Source organism: Sorex fumeus, unplaced genomic scaffold, assembly GCF_029834395.1.
Source record: "Sorex fumeus unplaced genomic scaffold, SorFum_2.1 ptg000063l, whole genome shotgun sequence".
Taxonomy (NCBI): Eukaryota; Metazoa; Chordata; class Mammalia; order Eulipotyphla; family Soricidae; genus Sorex; species Sorex fumeus.
Window position 1 is genome coordinate 77,368,768 of NW_026606120.1, and position 20,197 is coordinate 77,388,964.

General features: G+C 59.8%; 2 protein-coding genes across 8 annotated transcripts; one reads left to right on the plus strand and one right to left on the minus strand.

Annotated features, from left to right (window-relative positions):
- The first annotated feature begins 1,964 nt into the window (after positions 1 to 1,964).
- TMUB2 (transmembrane and ubiquitin like domain containing 2) lies at positions 1,965 to 5,274 on the plus strand. Of its 2 annotated transcripts, none has more exons than XM_056126632.1 (3): positions 1,965 to 2,088; positions 3,409 to 3,957; positions 4,117 to 5,274. In XM_056126632.1, the coding sequence occupies exons 2-3, from the start codon at positions 3,434 to 3,436 to the stop codon at positions 4,481 to 4,483; spliced, it is 891 nt and encodes a 296-aa protein (XP_055982607.1). In that variant the 5' UTR covers positions 1,965 to 2,088; positions 3,409 to 3,433; the 3' UTR covers positions 4,484 to 5,274. The 2 variants fall into 2 exon arrangements, with proteins under 2 accessions (XP_055982607.1, XP_055982606.1); XM_056126631.1 differs by lacking the exon at positions 1,965 to 2,088 and adding an exon at positions 2,566 to 2,696.
- An 80-nt stretch (positions 5,275 to 5,354) lies between these two features.
- On the minus strand, positions 5,355 to 13,931 carry ATXN7L3 (ataxin 7 like 3). 6 transcript variants are annotated; one of them, XM_056126625.1, is made up of 13 exons: positions 13,561 to 13,931; positions 11,148 to 11,258; positions 10,711 to 10,843; positions 10,305 to 10,476; positions 10,071 to 10,168; positions 9,910 to 9,932; positions 9,541 to 9,607; positions 9,295 to 9,380; positions 8,824 to 8,892; positions 8,575 to 8,618; positions 8,356 to 8,427; positions 8,030 to 8,187; positions 5,355 to 7,940 (listed from the first exon to the last, which is right to left on the minus strand). In XM_056126625.1, exons 2-13 carry the CDS (start codon positions 11,196 to 11,198, stop codon positions 7,792 to 7,794), a joined length of 1,122 nt encoding a protein of 373 aa, XP_055982600.1. In that variant the 5' UTR covers positions 11,199 to 11,258; positions 13,561 to 13,931; the 3' UTR covers positions 5,355 to 7,791. The 6 variants fall into 6 exon arrangements, with proteins under 6 accessions (XP_055982600.1, XP_055982602.1, XP_055982599.1 ...); XM_056126627.1 differs by lacking the exon at positions 13,561 to 13,931 and adding an exon at positions 12,551 to 13,163 and having other exon boundaries at positions 8,054 to 8,187; XM_056126624.1 differs by lacking the exon at positions 13,561 to 13,931 and adding an exon at positions 12,551 to 13,140.
- Positions 13,932 to 20,197: the final 6,266 nt, after the last annotated feature.

Below are 20,197 nucleotides of genomic sequence, written 5' to 3' on the forward strand. Positions count from 1 at the left end.
CCAGCGATGCACAGGGGTTACTCCTGGATCTTCACTCAGGAATCACTCTTGGCAATGCTCAGGGGACCATATGGGATGCTGGGATTCGAACCCGGGTTGGTCACGTGCATGGCAAACACCCTACCCTCTGTACTATTGCTCCAGCTCCTGTACTATCATTCTTGAATGGGGTGCTTAGAACAAATTCCTAGGACAGAAAAAAAGGGAAGTGAAGAAGGCATTACTGTTTAGCCAGCACAGGACTACCACTGTGCTAAGGATGAAGAATGTACTTAAAAGCCACTGAATTTGGGCCTGGAGACAGTACAGCAGGGAGAGCTCTTGTCTTGCATATGATTCCATCCCAAGCATCACATAGGTTTCTCCATGCCCAGTCAGGAGTAAGCATGGAGCACCAGGAAGTGTGCCCACCCTCCAAAAAAAAAAAAAACCCTTCTGAATTAGTCATGTAAAGTCCTTAAAGTGGTGGTAATTATCAAGTATACTTTACTATCATAAAGATTTTTAAATGGGACTGGAAAAAGCTCAGGTGTTGAGGGCAGGCTTTGGATTCAGGAGGTCCAAGTTTGATCCCCAGCACATCAGAGCATGCCCTGGACCACAGAGCTGGGAGAGCCACCAGCAGCCGGGATGTGTCCCCCAAATCACATACAACCAAACAATAAATAAAAAACCGGATCAGAGATAGGACAATCAGTAGGGTGTTTGCCTTGCTGACGGTAAACCCGTGTTCAATCCCTGGCACCCCGTATGATCCCTTGAGCCCCACCAACAGTGATCCCTGAGCACAGAGCCAAAAGTAAGCCCTGAGCACTGTGGGTTGGTGGGCGTGGCTCAAAATAGATCCCACCCCGCCCCTACACACACAAAACAAAAAGAGGAAGCCAGTTGAACAGTACAGCAAGTCAGGCGCTGGCTACCCTACCCAGGTACACCGCCTACCCAGTTACGATCCCTGGCACCTCATACGGTCCCGCAAGCGAGCCAGAAGTAAGCCTGGAGCAAAGCTGGGTGTGGCCCCAAGACAAAAAAAAATTAAAAGGACTTTGAAAAAGAAAAGAGACAACAAAGTACCGTTTGATTCCATTTATACAAAGTACAAAACCAGAAAACCACGACGACTGTAGCCAGAGTAGTGAGCACTCCTTGGAAGCTATTAACTGAAAAGAGAGTAACAAAGGGCTTCAAAGTTTATTTTTTGTTTCTTGTCCTAAGTGCTGGTTCCACCAGTGTGTTGATTTGATGAAAATCACGGAGCTTTTTGCTTATGAACTTGCCCCTCTGCACTATTTCTGCTTCGAAATTCACCAAAAAGCAACATCCCCCTCACATATTAAAAGAAAAAGTACTTGTGAAATCTTTGGATAAAGTTCTTGGACGCTGAACTTTTTCTTCCCGTCTTTTCTGAGCTCCGGTTTTTCTTGTATCTCAAACTGCGCCGAACCTGAGCCCTATTTACCAAGTTCCCACACGCCTGAAGTTCCATTCTCGGAACTCCAGATGAGCTGATGACTATACTTGCCTCCTGCCTGTCTCCCGGTTAGTTTAGGGCTCTGGAGACCAGTCTTTACAGATCCCGCTACCCGCAGCGCGTAGTAGCAGAAGAGAGAAAAAAAAAAAATCAGCTCCCAGCTGGGAGCAAGGCCGGAAGTACAAGGCTGGGAAAAGGGAAACGCAGCGGCTCGCTCTCTGCCCACAAGTGCCAGTCCGCTAGGGTTTCCACGAGCGAAGCCACGCCCCCGCCAAGCCACACCCACCTCATCTGGGCCCCGCCTCAGTTCGGTTTAACAGGCCACGCCCCTCACCGCGGCCTTAGCGGGCCACGCCCACCAGTGGGCGTGGTCTGCAACGAAAAGGCCGACATCCCGCCAATAATGACCCCGCCCCTCGTCCAGCGGCGAAACCGGTCCCTTTTATTTAAAGAATTCGTTTACGTCAGCCCGCCTTACGTAGCTTTGCGTCATCAGTGCTAGGCGTGGAGGCGGGACTTCCGGTCGCGGGTTCTAACAGCTTCCGGGAGAAGCCGGAAGAGACCGGACCCGGGCAGAATCGGGGATCGCCAGCCCCTCCCCTGTCCCCTGTGGAAAGGTGAGTCCACGGGCCCTCCTGGCGAAGTCAAAACACTCAGCCTTGCTTTTTCAGGTGAGGCTCTCCTTCCCTAGGCGGCACAGGACCGGCCCGAGCGCCCTTTAATTTCCCATGACTCCTCGCGTACCCAGGCCCCGCCCCCGTCCTCCTGGCCCCGCCCCGAAGCTTGAGGGGTGTGGATGGTTTGTGACCCCCTCGCCCGCCTCTCCCCCTGACGGACGCGAGCGCTTGCCTGGAGCCCGCGCCCTGGGCCCCGGCCGCCGCGCGGCGTGCGCCCTCGGACCCCGCCCGGCGCCGCGCGCCGCGTTCGCCTCGGAGAAGGCGGAGCCGGGGACCCCTCCTCAGGCGCAGGGAGTCGAGGCCTCCGCGGCCGAGCCCCGGGCTCCGCGCCGACCCTTCCCGCCCCAGTGCCCCGTCTCGCGTCTGCTCGCTCTTTTCCTGCCGCCGGGTCGATGACAGTCACCTCTCCCCGCCGTGGGGGTTTGTTGTGAGAGTGACGAGTAAATACCGCTGCCATCTGTTTAACCGGACGGTGCGCAACGTGCCAGGCGTTGTGCTAAACGTTGTGTCTCCATGATTTCCAGTCGTCTGCAGAGGAACCTCCTGAGGTAGGTCTTCGCCCCAGTTCGCGGATGAGAAAGCTGAGGTGGCCAAGGTTACGGAGCCGGGGAGCGGCGAACCGGGACCTGCCCGCGCCGCCGCCCCGGGCCCAGTCGCTCAGGAAGGATGTCAGGTCGCACAGGTGTAAGCGCCCGTCTGCCCTGGGCGCGCCCGGGAGCTTCGGGGCTCCAGAGGGGCAGCCGGGACCCCACCTGCCTGTCCCCGACTCTGCCGAGGGAGGAGCTGCACAGCCTTGGGTGTTTGTGGGGGGGTCCAGGGAGCTCGCGTGGAATCTTCCAGGTCCCTTCCCCTCGAGAGTGGTTTGCAGTTCTGAGGGGCGCCGCTGGCCCCCGGGCCCACCAGGGTTGCAGGAGACAGACGGTCTGCAGTGTCTCTTCAGCATCCCCGTGGGCGGCCGGGCTCTCCTCCCGAGGAGGCCGGGTTTCTCTCCATCTGGAGGAGCTGTTAGGGCAGCCTCGGGGTTCAGAGGTGGTCCCGCCCCGTACCTCTCTGGGGGCCTGAGTCGGGAGAGGAAGCAGGTGGGACCAGGCGGGGAAGCCGCATCCTCAGCGGTGGCCGGGGCTTCCGGTGTGGGGAAGGTGCGTTTCCCCTTGCACGGGACCCTCCGTGCCCGTGTGTCCCTCCAGGGCCTGGTTGGGCAGACAAGAACGGCTGGCGGTGAACCTGGCTCTGACGCTCTTCCCCCTCCTGTCCCCGCAGCGTGGACCCGGTCAGCAGCCAGGCCATGGAGCTGTCTGATGTCACCCTCATCGAGGGGGTGGGGAACGAGGTGACAGTGGTGGCGGGCATGGTGGTGCTGATCCTGGCCCTGGTCCTGGCCTGGCTCTCCACCTACGTCGCCGACAGCGGTAGCAACCATCTCCTGGGCACGATTGTGTCAGCGGGCGACACCTCTGTCCTCCACCTGGGGCACGTGGACCACCTGGTGGCCGGCCAGAGCACCCCCGAGCCAGCCGAGCTCTCCCACCCGTCGGAGGGACACGAGGAGAAAGCTGACGAGGCGGGCGAAGGTGGGGGCGACTCTGCCGGGGAGCCCGGCGCCGGGGGTGGTGTGGAGCCCAGCCTGGAGCATCTGCTTGACATCCAAGGGCTGCCCAAAAGACACGCGGGCCCCGAGGGCAGCGGCCCCGACCCCGCCGTGCGAGCTGAGGAGAGCGCTGGCCTCATCAGCGTGCGGCTCAAGTTCCTTAACGACACGGAGGAACTGGCGGTGGCCAGACCCGAGGATACCGTGGGTGCGCTCAAGAGGTGAGTGGGCTGGGAAGGGGGTGCTGGGACAGGAGAGCCAGTGCAGCTCCTTCCGGAGGGAGGGGCTGTCTCCCGGAGACACCTGGCCCCCCGTGCATCCCTGCTTCTGGGGCCCCACCTGCTGCCTGCTCATCCCTGCCTGTCTCCTCACCCTTGCAGTAAGTACTTCCCTGGACAAGAGAGTCAGATGAAACTCATCTACCAGGGCCGCCTGCTGCAAGACCCAGCCCGCACCCTGCGCTCCCTGAACATTACAGACAACTGTGTCATTCACTGCCACCGCTCGCCCCCAGGCACTGCTGCCCCGGGCCCCTCAGCTGCCCTGGGCCCCTCCTCGACCACAGAGCCGCCCAGCCTGGGCATCAGTGTGGGCAGCCTCATGGTGCCAGTGTTTGTGGTGTTGTTGGGGGTGGTCTGGTACTTCCGGATCAATTACCGCCAGTTCTTCACAGCGCCTGCCACAGTCTCCCTGGTGGGGGTCACGGTCTTCTTCAGTTTCCTAGTATTCGGAATGTATGGACGATAAGGACGGGGGAATGAAAGGCATGGTCTTCCTCCGCAGCTGCCCCACTTTCCTGACCAGAGCTGGGCCCAAGGGCCTGGGAGGGAGGGATGGAAAGGCCGGAGGGTCCTCTCTGCAGGACCGGGAGGCAGGTGGGGGGCCTCCCGGCATATCCACGAGGGGACCACCTGCCCCTCCAAGCACAACCCAGAAGCAAGGGTGTCATCTTCCTTCACTTGTTAAGTCCTAAGGGACAGAGGTGGGCTGGTGGCCCTGCAGAGTGGGGAGCTGGGTTCTGAGGACCCCTCCTGGCTGTGGCCCTCGCTCTCCCTATTGTCCTGCATGCCCACTAGTCAGCACCCCAGGGTGGTTGTGGGGCGCTCAGCATGGCCTGTCTGCTCAGGCAGGGAGCCGGGAGCAGTGTCAGTCCACCAGAATCGTCTCCTGACATCCAAGTCCCACAGGCAGGCTGCGCTCGCAGGTCTCTGTCTGCCCCGCAGGAGGACTGCGGTGGTCTCCCTTTTATCAAAGCACTTTGCTTGTTTTTTTCTTTCTTTTTTAATAGTCCTTTATAGAACTCAGTCAGGGGACTGGGGCACAATGCCAAGCCCCCAGCATTGGGAGAGGCCAGGCCACAGCTGCTGCTACCCTAGGCCTAAGGCTGTAAGCAGGAGACTGCTCTGGCCCCCAGCCAGCGCCCTACCCTGCCTGGCTCCAAGGATGAGGCAGGGTATGGAACTTTGGGCCCTAGGCCCTTGCCTCTCCGGGACTCCTGGAGGGTCAACACCCATGACTCAATAAAGTTCAATTTTGTAGCTGTGACGCATCTTTCTGTGACACTAGAGTGACTGCTCTGTTCCCCACCACCAAGGCAATGAGGGCAGGTAGACTGGGCTACCAACGGGAGATGCATTTATTTACACCAGCAGCCATGGGGGCAGGGGAGATACACAGCGCTTACAAAGTTAGCTACCTGTACAGGATGGATTACATATGCAAAAATAAAAATCTCAAGACCACAGGACAGCGTGAGCCCCACCCCCCTCCCCCAATGACCCCAGCATGCGGTAATGCCAGGCGGGTGGCCCCTGGGCATGCGGGGGGGAGTGATGCATGGAAGGAAAAGCCACCGGCCATGGAAATTAGTACAGAACCCCCCCACACACACTCAGACACATGATAGGATACAGGGTGGACAACACCTAGCCAGGGCGGGGGGGAGGATGGGAACTGACACCCACAGAGCCTGCTGTTATAAAGAGGGAGGGGAGGGGAGGTCCTAGCCCCTATCGACTACATGGGGGTGGGGGGGGGCACATTCTCCCCGGAAAGAAAAGGGTTTGCTCCCTCAGGGTTCCTGCTAGACCAAGCCCATCGCTTACCCAGCCTGGGCAGGGGGCTCTGCCCTGAGGGCGGGCCAAAAACAATGGGGAAGTTGATGTGGACAAACCAGTTCCCAAACTGCTTCCCACTCTTCCCTCCTCCAATCAGAAGAGGGAGGTGGTGAGGCCAGAGGGGAAGGGAAGGGTCTGCGGGGCCTGAGCTGCCTCTAAGGTAGTGACCAGGGCCTGCCTCCCTTCACCTGCACCCCGTCCCCAGGCTTGTGTAAGGTTGGTAGGTCGGGAGCAGGCTGAAGGCTCACCAAGATCCTCTGCTTTCCCCTGGAAGGGAGTCGAAGGTCAAGAACACAGGAACCCAGGCCCCAGGATTTAGTCTGAACTCCTGCCAATGTTGTTTGGCTTTCTAAAAAATAATCACAATTCTTGGGCTAAAAACCAATTTGTAACCAGGTGTCAGCTGCAATCTGAACCACCCCAGGGAGAGAATGGGGTTCTGACAGGGCATTCCTGCCCAGTCTCTCTGTTCCCTTAACCCTCTAGGGTCCCTAACCCCAATCGGTCCAGCCAGTCCTGGGTACTAGCTACCCAAACCTGGGATGGCTCTTCGGGGCAGAGGGCAGGGGACCGTGGCTCAGGGCCCGCTCCATCGCCGACACTGTTCCCAGCCCGCGCTGCCGGACAGTGGAGGCGGGGTGGTACATCTCTTCCGGATGTAGACCAGGCAGGTGAGTACACTGGCATGACCGTCCCGGAGGGCAATGCCGAGGCATGGCACCCTTTCCTTCTCCACTGACAACCCTGATCAGAGGAGACCCCCCTCTTCTCCCTCCCCAACCCACTCTCAGCCAAAGGGGAAGAGGTAAAAGAGACTAGGATTTTCCTCAGAGCCCCAAAACCACAAGTACAGAATAAATAACTTAAAAGCGGCTACGGGAAGGGAAAGAGGGCAGGCTTGGGCGGCAGGAGCATCCGGGAGGAACTGAAGCTGGTCGGGGGGTGGGGGGGGGGGGTGGCAAGCAGCAGTTGGGAACTTGGGCTGCCCCGGTAGGGCAGTGGGGCAGGGTAGGCAGGAGGAACGTGGGGCCACCCCAGGAGGGTGAGGCTGGGCCCCTTCCTGGGGCAGGGAATGAGGTAAGAAAACATTTCAAATAAAGCAGCACCGTTCCCTCTCCCCTTGGGGCCCCCGCTCCTCACCAGCCCAGGTCAGGGAGGAGAGGCGAGGGGAGTCACTTTGACATCCAGCTCCCTCTTCCTACCCTCGCCTCGCCTGTTCCTTGAAGCTGTTGAGGCCGGGGGCCCTTTCCTGGAACCCAGCCACACAAGGACAGCTCCTGCTGCAGAGGAGGCCCGTGGGGACTGAGGGGAAGGGGCTGCCCCTGTGAGGGGCAGGGATGGCGGTGGTGGATCTGGACGTCTGCCCCTGCAGACAGCTCGCTGTGCCTGCCTGCCTGCCCCTGGGGCGCGGGGCATGCACGCGGCAGAGTCTGCACAGACAGGGCGCGCGCACCCAGCCCTGCCCCTCAGCTCCAAGCACCGGACCCATTCACATTGCTGAGGGCAGCTGGGCACGGCTCCCTCCAGGCTCAGCTTCCACCCACAGCTTCCCGGGGAGCAACCGTGCTCCTCGGCAGGGCTTAGTCCAGTTCCTGGGGTGGGGGGCAGGCAGTGCCCTGGCACTGTGCCCAAGTCAGGCCCCGGGCCTAGCTGGACATCCAGTAACTCACAGAATAAATAGGAAAACCGCCTCCCCACCAAACTTATGTCCAAGGCATAATATGTCCAGGTCTGAGTCCTGCATGCCGAGGGATCGTGCACCGTCGCAGAGGACCCTGCCACCCCCCAGGGGCGCATAACTGGATCCTCTGTCTGCCTGGCTCATCAAGCTTCCCGAGCCCAGACCCCCAGCAGCCGTCCATTCGCCAGGCTCTGCCACCTGGGCGGGGGTCTGGCAAGAGGGCTCCGCCCAGCCAAAGGCTATCCTTTGCACCCAAGTCAGTTGATGTCATCGTAGATGCTGGGCGTTGGGGGGGCCGGTGGCTTTGGCTTTTTCTTCTTGTTGGAGCCCAGGCCGGAGGCAGTCCCCACCAGGCTCAGATGGGATTTCTTCTTCTTGGTTTTCCGCGACTCGGAGCTGTTGGTACCTGAGTGAGGGGGCACAGCGGAGGAAGGTCAGGTGGCGGCAGAGAACGGTGTCAGGGGTTTTCTGGCCAGGCCCGGGAATGGCACCTACCTAAGCCCCACCCCTGGTTCTCACTCGTCTTAGAGGAGCCTGAATCGGAGGGTGAGAGGTCCGATGAGCCGTCCCACTGAAGGCGGCTGATCAGGGCCTGGCTGTCAGTCATGTCGAAGCTGTCGGTATCCAGGGAACTCTCCACCTCCGGAAGGACGCTGGGAAGGGGACAGCACGAGGAAGGCCGCGTGAAGGATCTGCATGCAGGATCTCGTGGGGACCTCAAGCCCCCTGAGCACCATCATGTGTGACCCAAAGCAACGCAGAAAGGGCTGTGGGGAATCCTTGCATAGCCCCAACACCCGACCTGGATGGTGGGTACTCACGCTGAGGGTCCGAGGAAATAAATGCGCACAGCTCGCCGCTGCTCATCCGTGTGCTGTGGGCAGCGCAGGGACCTGCAGGGGGGTGAACACCCAGACTCTAAGGAGGCGGCCTCTCCCGCTGGACAGGGAAGAGGGGAATGAAGAGCCCCAGACCCAGGCCCAACTTGGCCTAGCCTCAGGGGACCCTCCCCCACCTCCTGTTCTTGGCTCTGAGCTCACCTTGTGCACATCTTCTTGGTGTGTTCAGAAATCACCCCACATTGCTGGAAGAGAAAATACGATGAAAGGAGGCACGAAGGGAAACCCACTCTAGGCACAAACACTGGATTGCCTGAGCAGAGACGACCCCAAGGCAGCCACAGCAGATGGTCTCACACCACCAGATGCCCGAAAATCTAGTTCTAGAGAGAACTGCGGGACACAGTGGTCACCGGCTCCTCCGGGGCTCTGGCCCTTCCGCTTCCTCACCGTGGTCAGCAGGCTCCGCAGCTCCTCTGGCCCCAGGGTCTCATAGCTGATCCCAGTGGAGTTATTATACTGTGGATGGAGGAGAGGAAGAGGGCGGACAGGTCAGCTGGGCTGGACACAGGCGGTGTCCTTCCAGCTATCCCAAATGATGAGAGGAGGGGAGGGAGAGAGGGGGGCAAGATAGGGTGAGAAGGGAAGGAGAGAGGGGGGAGGGGAGAGGAGGAGGGGGAAGAAAAGGAAAGGAGAGGGAAAGGAGGGGGGAGAGAAGAGAGTGAAAGAGAGCACAGGAGAGAGTGAAGGGGGAAGGGGAGGGGGGGGGAAGAGGGAGGAAGGAGAAAGGAGGGGGAGAGAGAGAAAAGGGAGGATGGGAGGGAGGGGGAGCGTCCCTGGCTGAAGTTCTCTAAGCCCTGGAGCAGGAGTCCCACCCAGCCCTTGAGCCAATGAGGACTGCAGAGGGCAGCCCAGACTCACCTTAAAAGGATCCGAATTGCTAAGTTCCCCTGAAGAAGAAAAAAGAAGGGGAAGGGTGTTTGATGCAGAGGTACAGACAGAGAACCCTGAAAATAACCAGAGAGGAAGTGGGGGTGACAGAAGGATCACAGGCCCTCCCTCGATGCCCTGGTCTTCCCTCCAGCCCCGGATCTCCACCCTCCCCTGCGGCACTGACCCAGAAGACCCGGCCAGAATCCCTTCAGGTGCTCCTCCGGCCCCACTTACCGTTTTTGTGTTTTAAAGACTTGGATCTTCGAGGGGAATTAGGGTTCTGGAATGGGAGATACCATAGCTTTGGAGAAAGGGTAACGATAAGGGGGAGCCGAGAACCCAGGGAAGGAAAAAATATTTGACAAAGAAATATCCTCAAGTTCCTCTTTGTCCCCCAGGTCTCCCAGTAAGCCACCTGTAGGCCCACAGGCCTCCCTGGTACCCCGAAGGCCTCTGCTTCCCTCCCGCCCCCCCCCATCCCCAAACCCTGAGAGGTACCCAGTGACCTCAGACTTGAGTCAAGACCCCTAAGGACTCCCTGCCCCCCCAGGGAGGGCATGGGTCCTTTGCCCAAATTTCCCTTAGGCTTGTCCAGGATCTCACCTTGTCTGACTTCCTCTTCTTGGCTGTATTGAACAGAAAGACAAAGGGCAAGGTCACCAAAGAAAGCACACCGCTAGTCTCCCTGCTCATTTTCCTGCACCACCGCTCTGGGATGGCATATACCCTTTCCTGCCCCCGAGTTTCCCCGGATCCCCAAACACCTTTCTTCTCTGAGCCATAGGACCAGTCGTTATCATTGATGTCATCATTATCCTCTTGATCACTCTCAGACTTGTTCATGTTGTTACTATTGGCAATCCTGCAGAGAGTGGGAAAGAGGAGGAAGAGGGGGTTGTCAAGGCTCCCCTGCCCCCCAACTTCTGAGGGACAGTGGGTACCCAGGACCAGGCACAACCCACCCCGATCCCCGGAAAGGCGCAGGGGCGGGCCCTCACCTGCGGTTGGCGATGCGGCTGCTGTTCCGGCCCATCCCCAGGCACTTCTCCAGATGGGGAGCGAAGCGGGAGGCGGCGATGCTGCGGCTGCAATTGGGGCAGACACACTCCTTGCTCTTCCACTGGTTGAAAACCTGTCCAAAGATGTCCAACCCCGGCTGGTCCACGATCTCTGGGGACAGGAGCGGCGTGACGGTCAGGGCAGGCGGGACCCTCACACCTCTGGGAGTTCCCCCCCTCGGCTCCACAGCATCTCCACTCCACTGCCTAAGCGGGTGCCTGAGGGCGGGTGGCGGAGGGGGAGGCTCTGCTCTGTGCTAGGCGCTGCTTCCCAACCTGTTAGCTCTGACCACTCGCAGGGCAGGGCCTGGGGCCCCGAGGACGGTCCGTCCTCCCTGCAGCTCACCAAAATCCTTCATGCTATCAGGGTCCGTGTCGTCCAGGAAGAAGTAGCCACACTTGACAGCCCGGTGTACCTCGAAGCAGAATCCCAGACAAGAATCCTCCACCAGGTCCGCGTAGATCTCCTGAGCGATGGCCTGGGCCCCGGGGGAGAGCAGCCACGGTCACGGGGCCGCAGCCACCGGACCGACAGCAGCTCCCACTCACCACAGGCCCGGCTGGCTCGCCCAGGTCCCAGCGCCTCTCCTGGTCACTCCCCCCCTACTTTGACATCGTGTCCTTTCTTCCTCTGGGTCCTTGGGTCCCCCACAACCCCCCCCCAGCTGGCTCTTCCCTTTAAGGAGACAGGCGGACCACCCAAATTCCTCTTCGGAGCAGATGCCAGATTTAACGACAGACACGAAGAGAAAAAGCCAGAGGCACATGTGGGGGAGCCCTCACCTCTAGTTTGCTGTTATCCAGGCCAGACAAAGACATTTCCTCCATTTTCATTTGTAAACTCTTGTGGAGACGGCGCTCTGACTGCTCATAGCACAGCGGGTGGCAACACGGCTGCACATAGGGGGTGGGGGTGCTGATGTGAGTCCAGGGGACCGCCAAGGCCTGCCACCTCCCCTCTGCACCTCGCTGCCCAGAGCCAGCCCCGCCGGCAGGACAGGGCCTCCCCAGGGCCGGCCTCCCAAGTCTGGAGGGTCCCTGGGGCCCCCAAGCTGAGGACGGCCTAGTGTTTCCCAGGCCTGCTCACAGCCCCCCGCTTCCCATCCGAGTCTGGGGCTCCAGGAGGCAGCAGCTGCCCCCGGCTCCCCCAAACTCAAACCCCTCTTCCATACCCATGGTGCAATGCAGCAGGGGGAGGAGAAGGAACTCTAAGGCCTCAAAGCAAACCCACAGGGTGTGGCAAAGAACTGCACAGACTCCTCAATAGCACCCCGCTTTCCCCCGGCTCTCCTCAGAGTCACCTCTGCTTTCAGCCAGGATGTCCACTTGGGGGGGTACTGCTACCAGAAGTAGGACTGGCCCTTGCACCCTACAACCTTCACCCACGCTGCCTTCCCGGGGAACAAGCTTGCCACTCCAGGAGGGGAGCGCGCCCACCGCGCCCACCGCAGCCTGCGAGGGGCATCTGTGGCCAGCCCGGGTTCGCGGAGGGCAGGGCCGGGGAGGGGATGGCATGCCAGAAGTGGGCGCTCCCCTTACCTGGTGTTCCTCCAAACACCCCCCTCCCTCCCTGGGGGGCAGCCCGGAAGTCTCTGCAAGAGCCCCAAAGTCCAGGAACCCCCGGACGGAGGGGTGCGAGTGGACGGGGCCGCCGGCCCGGACTGGGGTGGGGACGGCCGGACGCGCCAGGGGCACAGGGGAGGGCGGGAGGCCGGGCCTCGGCTCTTCCCCGGTCCCTGCGGCACGGCTGCTGCATCATACCGCCGGGGGGAGGAGAGTCGGGCCGCCCGCGGCCGCGCCGGCCCGGGACAGCCCGAGCCCCGGCGAGTGGGGCAGCGCGGGACGCGTCCCGGCCCCGCGGCTTCCCTGCCCGCCCGCCCGGGGAGACGAGTCCGGGACGGTGCCTCTATTGTCCCGGGGGCTGGGGCCTGGCTCCCTAACAAAGGCCCCGCGCCCCCTCCCCGGCCGGCCCTGCCCCGCCCAGGGGGGACCCAGGCGGGGGAGCGCAGGGGGCCCCGGCCGCGCCGGGCAGCCGGGGAAGCCGGGCGTTTCCGCGTCGGCCGGGGGGAGGGGAAGGGGCGCTGACCCAGACCTGGGGGGAGGGGGCCCAAGCCCCGCCCCGTCCCCGCCCCCCGCCCCCCGCAGGCCCCTCCCCCGCCCCGTCTCCGTCCCCGTCCCGTACTTACCCCGCCCGGGGGGCCGCGCCGGGGCCCGGCGGCCTCTCAGGGCCGCGTCCTCCGGCGGCGGCGGCGGCGGCGGCTGCTCCGGAGCCCCATGTCCGTCGGTCCGTCCTCGCCGCCCCCCGGGGCCCAGGGCCCGGGGCCGGGGGGTCGGGCCGCCCCCCCGCCTCGCCGCCTCACCGGGCGGCCATGGCCCCTTCCCCTCCCTTCTCGTCCCGTCGCCGCCTCCTCCTCCTCACCTCACCCCGCCCGCGCGCAGTCCGCGCGCCGTCCGCGCGCCCCTCCCCCCGCCCCCCACTCCAGCCCGCCTCTCCCGGGCGGGGGGTGCGGCGCGAGCCCGGAGCGCGCGCGCGTGCCGCGACCGGAGGATGGATGGATGGAGCGAGCGAGAGCGCGAGCGTGCGCGCGCGCGCCCCTCTCCCCCTCCCTCCGCGCGGGCGCGGGGCCAGGCGCGAGCGCGCTCCAACCTCCTCCTCTTCCTCCTCCCGCCCCTCCTCAACACCCCGCCCCCGCCCTCCCTTCCTCTTCCTTCTTTCGCTTTCGCGCGCCCAGCGCCCGCTCGCGCCTGCTAGCCGGGCCCAAGCGCGTGCATCTGCCCCGCGGCCGCAGCTCGGCAGCATTTGCTCCAGGGGGCGGGGACCGGGCGCGGAGGAGGGGCGCCACGCCGCCGTCCAAAGTACCGGCGGATGGGGGCGGGGGCGGGGAGGGGCGGGGCCTGCCGGGCCGCCTCGGCCAATGGCCGCGTGGCCTGGGTCCAAGCGGCCCAATCGGGGCCGGTGGGCGGGGCGGCGTTCAAGGTGAGGTGCGCGGTGCGCTGGGGGCGGGGACGTTGTGCCGTCCCGGCCGGCTCCGGGGCGGGGGCAGCGGGTGGCGTCGAAAGAGAGCGCCGGCTCCCGGCCGAGCCTGGGACGCCTTCCGGCCCAGGCTCCCCGCCCTTCCCTCGGGGCTCCGGGCTTTCCCCCCTCCCTCCGCACATTCACGCCACGCCCGCCCGCGCCCCCCCACCCGGCGTTTACCGCGAAGCGTGCAGCCACTTCTGTGAAGAGGCCGAGTTGAAGTGGGGCGCAGTTAGCACTTGAGGGCAGAAGAGCCGCGGAGCCGGAGGGGCTCGTCGGAGTCCCGGTTCTCCGTGTCTGGGCGGGCCTCGGGCGCCCTGCTGCACCGAGCGCCCTCCCCGCCCTCCTCCGAATTTAGGTCCCACACCTGCTGGCCTTTCCTGCTTCCGGATCCCACGCCGGACCCCCACCTCTCAGCCGGCCTCCCGACCCGGGGCTGCTCCCCTGGGGGTGTCCCTGCCGCCGGTGCTCGCCGCGCCCTCCCCGGGAGGAGAGGGCCTAGGGGCCCGAGCGGCGCCCATCGCGGGGACCCCGCGTCCGAGGCCTGGACGCTGCAAGGGTGCGCAGCTGCCCTCGCCCGGGCCGGGCTTCGGGTCGCGGCGCTTGGGTTCTCTGCCGCCGTGGACGGCGGTGGCCGTGCTGCGTTGCACAGGGCGGCCTGGAACCCGGCGCCTGGGCAGGTACATGACCCTGCCGCGGCCCCCCGGGGCTCCTCCTTGCCAGCGCCAGCCAGCGCATCGGAATCGCACCTACCTCATTCGCTGCTGGGGGGAAGGGGGGTTGGCAAGTCAGGTCCTGTGAAAGTCTGGGCTCAGGGGAAGCGCCTAGTCTTCTCTCTAACCCCTTCCCCCTTCCTAAGAATTTTTAGGGTGCTTCCAGTGCTTGGGGTGCAAAGGCAATGCCCTCCTGAAAAGGTGGGTCATTTGCAGGTAGAAAGACCAAAAAAATAATTGTCCGAATGCCAGGGTAGTGCTGAGGGGCCAGGAGGAAGGATTGATCGGGGAAGGGTTCTTGGGGGTGGGGGGAGCCTGGGGGATGAATCAGGTCATGGTCAGCCAAGAAAGCACTAGGTGTCCCTGACTCTAAGCTGAAGAAGGACAGAAGTGCTTGGGGACTGGCAGGGAGTAGGCAGGCCACTCAGATCTGGGTGAAGGTGTCCTGGTCAGTACAGGACCTTGGAGGCCAGAGGGAGGCTCCTGGGGAACCGCCCAGCAGCCCTTAGTGCTCAGCGGTCACTTTGAGGTGTGTAGGCCGGGTGGTACCGTCCAAGTAGCAGGTTCTCATGGCCAAGGAGAGGCTTTGAAGGAACATTTAACCCAAGGCTGCCTTCAGCAGTGGCTGTGAGCACACTGCAGAAAGACATCCTTCTTTGGGGTATACCAGTGTCCCTGTGGAGCAAGTCCTGCTGATTGGAGATTCTCAGCAGGTGGCTGCACTTGGGTCTGGGGCCAGACCTTGAGGATCCTTTGCAGCGTGGCTTAGAAGTTCTCCCCTTCCAAGCTGCTGCTGGGAGGTCAGATCGGGTACAGCAGGTAGGGCGTTTTCTTTGCAGTGGCCTACCTAAGTTCAATACCCAGCACCCCTTATGGTCCCCTGAGCCCACCAGGAGTAAACCCTAGTACCACAGGGTGTGGCCCCCCCCAAAAAAAAACAGCCAAACCAAACTGCTGCTGTTTCTTTAAATATGCTCAGCGCATCCTGAGCTAAAGAAGTCAATGACCACAGGCCCCTCTGTCTCCACCCAGTTTACATAAACCCTCATCTTCCTGCTCAGAACACCCTCCACACTCCAAAGACTTACCAGCCGAGAGGTCCTATTAGTCGGGCCATGCCTGGGATTTCTGTGGACTCAACAAAGGACTGTGCAGGGGCAGAGAGACACACAGACCATGTCCTAGTGGCACTTACAGCTCAGCAGTTGATGAAGGGGTCAAAGAGGTGACACAGTGGCTAAGAACATTTGCCTTGCATGTGTAAGGCCTGGATTTGATTCCAAACACTGCATAGTCCCCCAAGAATTACCAGGTGTGAACCCCAAACCAAAAGAAAGCCTCTAGGGGTCAGAGAGATGATAAAGCAGTTAAGACATTTGCCTTGGGGGCTGGAGTGATAGCACAGCAGGTAGGGCGTTTGCCTTGCACGCAGCCAACATGGTTGACATAAGTTCGATTCCCAGCATCCCATATGGTCCCCCGAGCACCACCAGGGGTGATTCCTGGGTGCATGAGCTAGGATCAACCCCTGAGCATCGTCGGGTGTGACCCAAAAAGCAAAAAAAAAAAAAAAAAAAGACAAAAGACATTTGCCTTGTACACAGCTGACCCTGGTTTTACCCCCATGCCACATTTGGTCCCCTGAGTTTCACCAGGATTTAAGCCCTGAGCACCACACTGGGTATGATCTTAAAGACAAATGAGAAAATTCCCAAACCTATGAAATCTAATACAGAAGAGAGGTACGCTAGTGAGTAAAACAAATAGCAGGTCTTTATAACGGGGTGCAGGGAGCAAGGAAACCCCAAAATGGTCTTGTAGGCGAAGCCCTGAGTTAACTAAACAGAGAGCTATGTAGAAAGGTTCTAGGCTGGTGGGAGCCTCTGTGCGCTTTCACATGCGTCCAGGCCCTGAGGAGAGCCGGGTTCGCGGTTTTGGCATGAGGAACGCTTCTGGAGCTGGGCTTGAAGCAGAGGCCAGCAGGGCCAATAGCTCTGTCAGGGCAACTGGCAGTGGCAAGAGCAACACTGGATGTGCCTGCCACCCCCCACCCCCAAACAAAACCAAAATGAAGATGTGCTTGATCAGATCCCTTTCGGCCTGGAGGACCATCATGTTTACTCATTCAGCAAATGTTTGGGTTTCAAATTGTTTGCCAGTGATTTGGGATTCGGGGCTTACTGTAATGAGTACACAGGCAAGATAGAAAGGAAGCAAACAGGGCCAGAGCAATAGTATAGTGGGTAGGGCGTATGTCTTGCATGCGACAGAACCAGGTTCGATCTCCGGCATTCCACATAGTCCCCTGAGCACAGAGCCAGGAGTAAGCCCTGAGCACTGCTGGGTGTGGCCCCCACACCAAACAAAACAAAAGATAAGCAAACAGATATATGGACAAGGAAAAGGCAGAGGCCTTCCTGGAGAGGAAGACCAGAGAAGGCCTCTCTGTGAAATGACCTTTGAGCGGAGGCCTAAAGGACAAGAAAACCCATGGAGCTGAGGAGGAGATGGTGTTCTGAACAGAGAGGACAGTACAAAGACCCTGGGCCAAGCATGGTTTGAAGAACATAATGGAGGCAGGAGGGAGTACGGAAATACTATTGTTGCTGTACGTGGTTTCCTGAGCAGAGAGCCAGGAATAGCCCTTGAAAACCTTCAGGTGTGGCCCAAACCACCCTCCCATGAGAGACAGAAACAGAGATGTTGAAAGGGCACATGGATCTATTGATCTTTGTGACTGGGGAGAAGTGGGAGAACAGAGACGGCAGGTCTGTAGGGCCATGGTAAATTGTGGCAGCTTAAGTTCAGGAGTGGACTGGAGTGTGTGTGTGTGTGTGCACGGAGAATGGTCTTGGGTCTGTGCAAAGTTAAGCGGTGCTGGTGGCATGACTCGGACGGGTGGTAGTATCGAAGAGTAGATAGCTTTGAGAGAGGCGGGAAGCAGAGTGGGCGGGTGTAGGCAATCAGATACAGGTGGAAAGAAAGGAGGGAAGTCCCCTACTCTAGGTTGAATGCCCGTGTGCCTAGTGATCATTTGGGGTTGTGAGGTATGAGATACCCACAAGTCAGCCCAACCTGCAGCTTGGAAAAGCAGTCTCTGCACTAAATGGTTACTTCTGGGTGATAACTGGAATTTCTTAGAACAGCCTGCACCCCTAGGATGGAGTGAAGAGCAGCAGGGTGAAACAGGTTGGCATGAGACAGACCAGAGTCCGATGCAGGTAACGATGGATAATCTGGTGGCCCACAGGGGTGTGGTGAGTGGGAGGTGAGGAAATGGGGTCGGTAGTGGACAAGAGCTTTTAAAGAATGTAACACAAATAGGAGTGTGTGGGTTGAGGAGGACCCTTGAATATGGTCCAAGAGTCCAGCCTGTGGTTGTTCCAGGAACCCAGTCAGTCTGTGAAGGGCAAGCTTTGTTTTTTTTGGGGGGCCACACCTGGCCCTGCACTCAGGGATCACTCCTCGCAGGGCTTGGAGGACCCTGTTTGGTACTGGGGATGGAACCCAGGTCAGCCATGTGCCAGGAAGGCGCCATACCTGCTGTGCTGTTGCTCGAAGCCGAAGGCTGTCTGTATGTATGTGGGCTTTGTGATGGTGCTTGGAGGCCATTCTGGTGGCTCTCGGGGGCCTCATGGTACTGAAGATTGATCTAGGCCTCCCACATGCGAAGCATGTGTTCTGAGGCTTTATTCCTTTTTTCTTTTGGTCACACCGAGCAGTGCTCTGGAATCACCCTTTGGAGGGGCTCAGGGTGATGCTGGGGATTGAACCCCAATCTGCCTTGTGCAAGGCAAGCACTCAACCTGCTGTACAAAACCTGTCCAGGCACCCAAAAGCTCTGTGTGTGTGTGTGGGTGTGTGTGGTGTGTGTATGTGCTTTTGGGGGCACACCAGGAGGTACTCAGGCTTATTCCTGGATCTGCAACCAGGAATCACCCCTCGCAGTGCTCTGGAGATCCTATGGGGTGCTGGGGACGAACTTGGGCCGGTCATGTGCAAGACAAGTGCCCTCCCCCACTGCACAAAGGCTGTTTTTCTTGAGGGCAGAAAGTGAGTCAGCTCAGTGGGGCCTGTTTCCCATCTGAGCATGGGTGGAGCTAAGAACGTCATTCTTTGCCTGGGTGAGGCTGAGGTCTCAAGGTGTGAGGTTACCCCAACTCCTAAGATAGCCCCTTGGGTGACTAGGGTGAACCCTTGACCCTCTAGTCCAGTACCCACTATATCCTCTCGGGAGGAAAACAACTAGTGGTGTGTGTCTGGTGCCAGGGCTGGAACCCAAGTCTCACCCATGCAAGGCAGGGGCCTGAGCAGTGCCACATCATTGCTGGCTCTTAGTGTGAACTGAGCAAGAACAATAGCACAGAGCAATGTGAATGCAGATGCTTAAAGAGAATTTTCAGGAAGGATGATGGCTCTAGAACAAGGTAAGGGCTGGACTGATAGTCCAGTGGGTAGAGCACTTGCCTTGCACACGACTGATCCAGGTTCGATCTCTGACATACCCTAAGGTCCTCCGATCATTTCCAGGAGTGATCCCTGAGCATCGCCAGGTGTGGCCCCAAGAAATATACACCAGCACACACAAAAAATGGCAAGTGGGTTTCAAGGGGCCTTGCACATTGAACCTGCTGAGTCACTTTTGACCCCCCCCCCACCTTCATCGATCCCAGTGACCAGACCAAGTCAAATCTGTTTTTCACTTTATTGTACAAAAAAAAAAAAAAAAAAAGGGAAAACAAAACTTCCACAGTTGGCCTTAAGCTTAGGCAGACACCTCTAAGCCACACCCTCCCATGATACAAATTCAAGTTGTGGTTGTTGTTGAAACCTACAAAAAGCACTCCTTAAATATTAGGAAAAAATGGGGGGAAGAAGGGGGTCCTTCTACTCCAGTCATTCCAGCCCAGTGCCAAAACGCACTGAGTGACCGCTAACAGCACCAGCACCCCCGCCCCACCCCCACCGCCCTGTTTGGACTGTAAAATTTTTTCCATTTTTAGACAGGAAAAAAGTGCCCCAAAGTTGCTTTTAAATGAGAACATTCCACTAAAACACAACAATGCAGGGGCACTCAAACAGGGAAATGGGGTTCTTGGTGGGGGCTCTCAGGAAGAAAACAGAACTTACTATAGACCCCCTGCACCTAATTCCGGGATGAGAACAAGGGAAAGGGGAGGTAGTGGGGAGGGTCAGCCCCTAGCTCCCTCCACCCCCAGCACCGAGTCCAGGCCAGGGGAGATGGGGTGGAGGTCTGCCCGTGGCCTCAGGGAGTGGACACCAGCCTCCCTCCCTCCCTTGGCTTTCATCCAGAGGGGGAAGGTGGAAAAGCACAAAGCCCCCATTAAATAGGTCATTGACATGATTCGGAGAAAGAAAAGGCCAAAATTTAACCCAAAAAACAAACAGAAAGCTGAAAAGCACAGCGAAGAGGTGGCTTGGCTAATTGAGTCTACAAACCAGGGTACCAAAAATTTGCAGTTGGCTGGAGGTGGGGTCGGGGGGCGGTGTCAGAGGGCCTGCTGCAGAGGCAGCTTTGGCAGATCTCTCCCCCAGGCTGGGGTACAGAGGGGAAGGGAGCCCACCTGAGAAATCAAAGGAAGGGGGGAGGGGAAAGAGTTGGGGAAAGGCAAGATACCTGTAAAAAAGCTTCCACATCTTTGAAGCCTGGCTTCGGAGTTTAGGTAGGGTGGGGGGCTAGGCAGCCCCTCAGATGAATTGGGGGTTTCACACCTGATAAGCACTTTCAGGGACCCCTGGCTGGTCCCCTCCCCACTATCCTGCCAGGCCCTAAAGGCCAGAAGCCACTCATATTCGTGTGCCTGGCAGGGAAGCCAGGACAGAAGCAGACAGCGGCTTCAGCACACACCCCAAAACTGAACCGGAGATTAGGCAAAGCAGAGGAGGATGTAGAGAAAGGGATCGCCCGGCCTGTCCCCACTAGCACCCACGTCTGCATGGTCTCCCGCGACCCTTTGTCTGGACTCACACTGCGGAGGGCTTCCCCAGCTCTCACACAAGCACCCGCGTGCTCTGCACACGTCCACAGGTGCACCCACACTATATACAGGCCCACACACACACACACACACGCAGGCACACAT